The 391-nt window shown below is 50.4% G+C and overlaps 1 protein-coding gene across 2 annotated transcripts in view; it reads left to right on the top strand.

Moving 5' to 3' along the window:
* The window catches only part of LOC109924103 (malate dehydrogenase, cytoplasmic-like), a 12,870-nt gene that overhangs the window by 6,554 nt on the left and 5,925 nt on the right, over positions 1-391 (top strand). For both annotated transcript variants that reach the window (XM_048619595.1, XM_048619596.1), the window contains exon 6: positions 144-233. In XM_048619595.1, the coding sequence (XP_048475552.1) occupies positions 144-233 (90 nt within the window). The remainder of the gene's footprint in view (positions 1-143; positions 234-391) is intronic.

The raw sequence follows: 391 nt of genomic DNA, 5'->3' as shown, positions 1-391 counted from the left end.
GTTGACCCACGCTCGCTCACTGTTGACCCACGCTCGCTCACTGTTGAACCACACCAACAACACACTGTTGACCCACAGTAACTCACCTTTGGTCAGTACTTACTCATTGTTATTCAAGTCTGACCCATTTCTGTCATTTGCAGGGCGAGTTGGTGTCAATGGGAGTCCTCTCTAATGGAAATTCCTATGGAGTTCCTGAGCAGCTTATTTATTCTTTTCCAGTATCTGTAAAGGTACTTACAATACACTTCAGAAACTTGAGTTCATAATGCAGACTAAACCTCAGACAGCCATTTTGACTGAGCCTCGCACTGTCGGAGGGTCAGTGCTGAGGGCGCGCGGCACTGTCGGAGGGTCAGTGCTGAGGGCGCGCGGCGCTGTCGGAGGGTCA

Source organism: Rhincodon typus, chromosome 43, assembly GCF_021869965.1.
Source record: "Rhincodon typus isolate 14 chromosome 43, sRhiTyp1.1, whole genome shotgun sequence".
NCBI lineage: Eukaryota > Metazoa > Chordata > Chondrichthyes > Orectolobiformes > Rhincodontidae > Rhincodon > Rhincodon typus.
The sequence above is the reverse complement of the archived record's forward strand: the minus strand, read 5'-3'. Positions and strand labels throughout refer to the sequence as shown.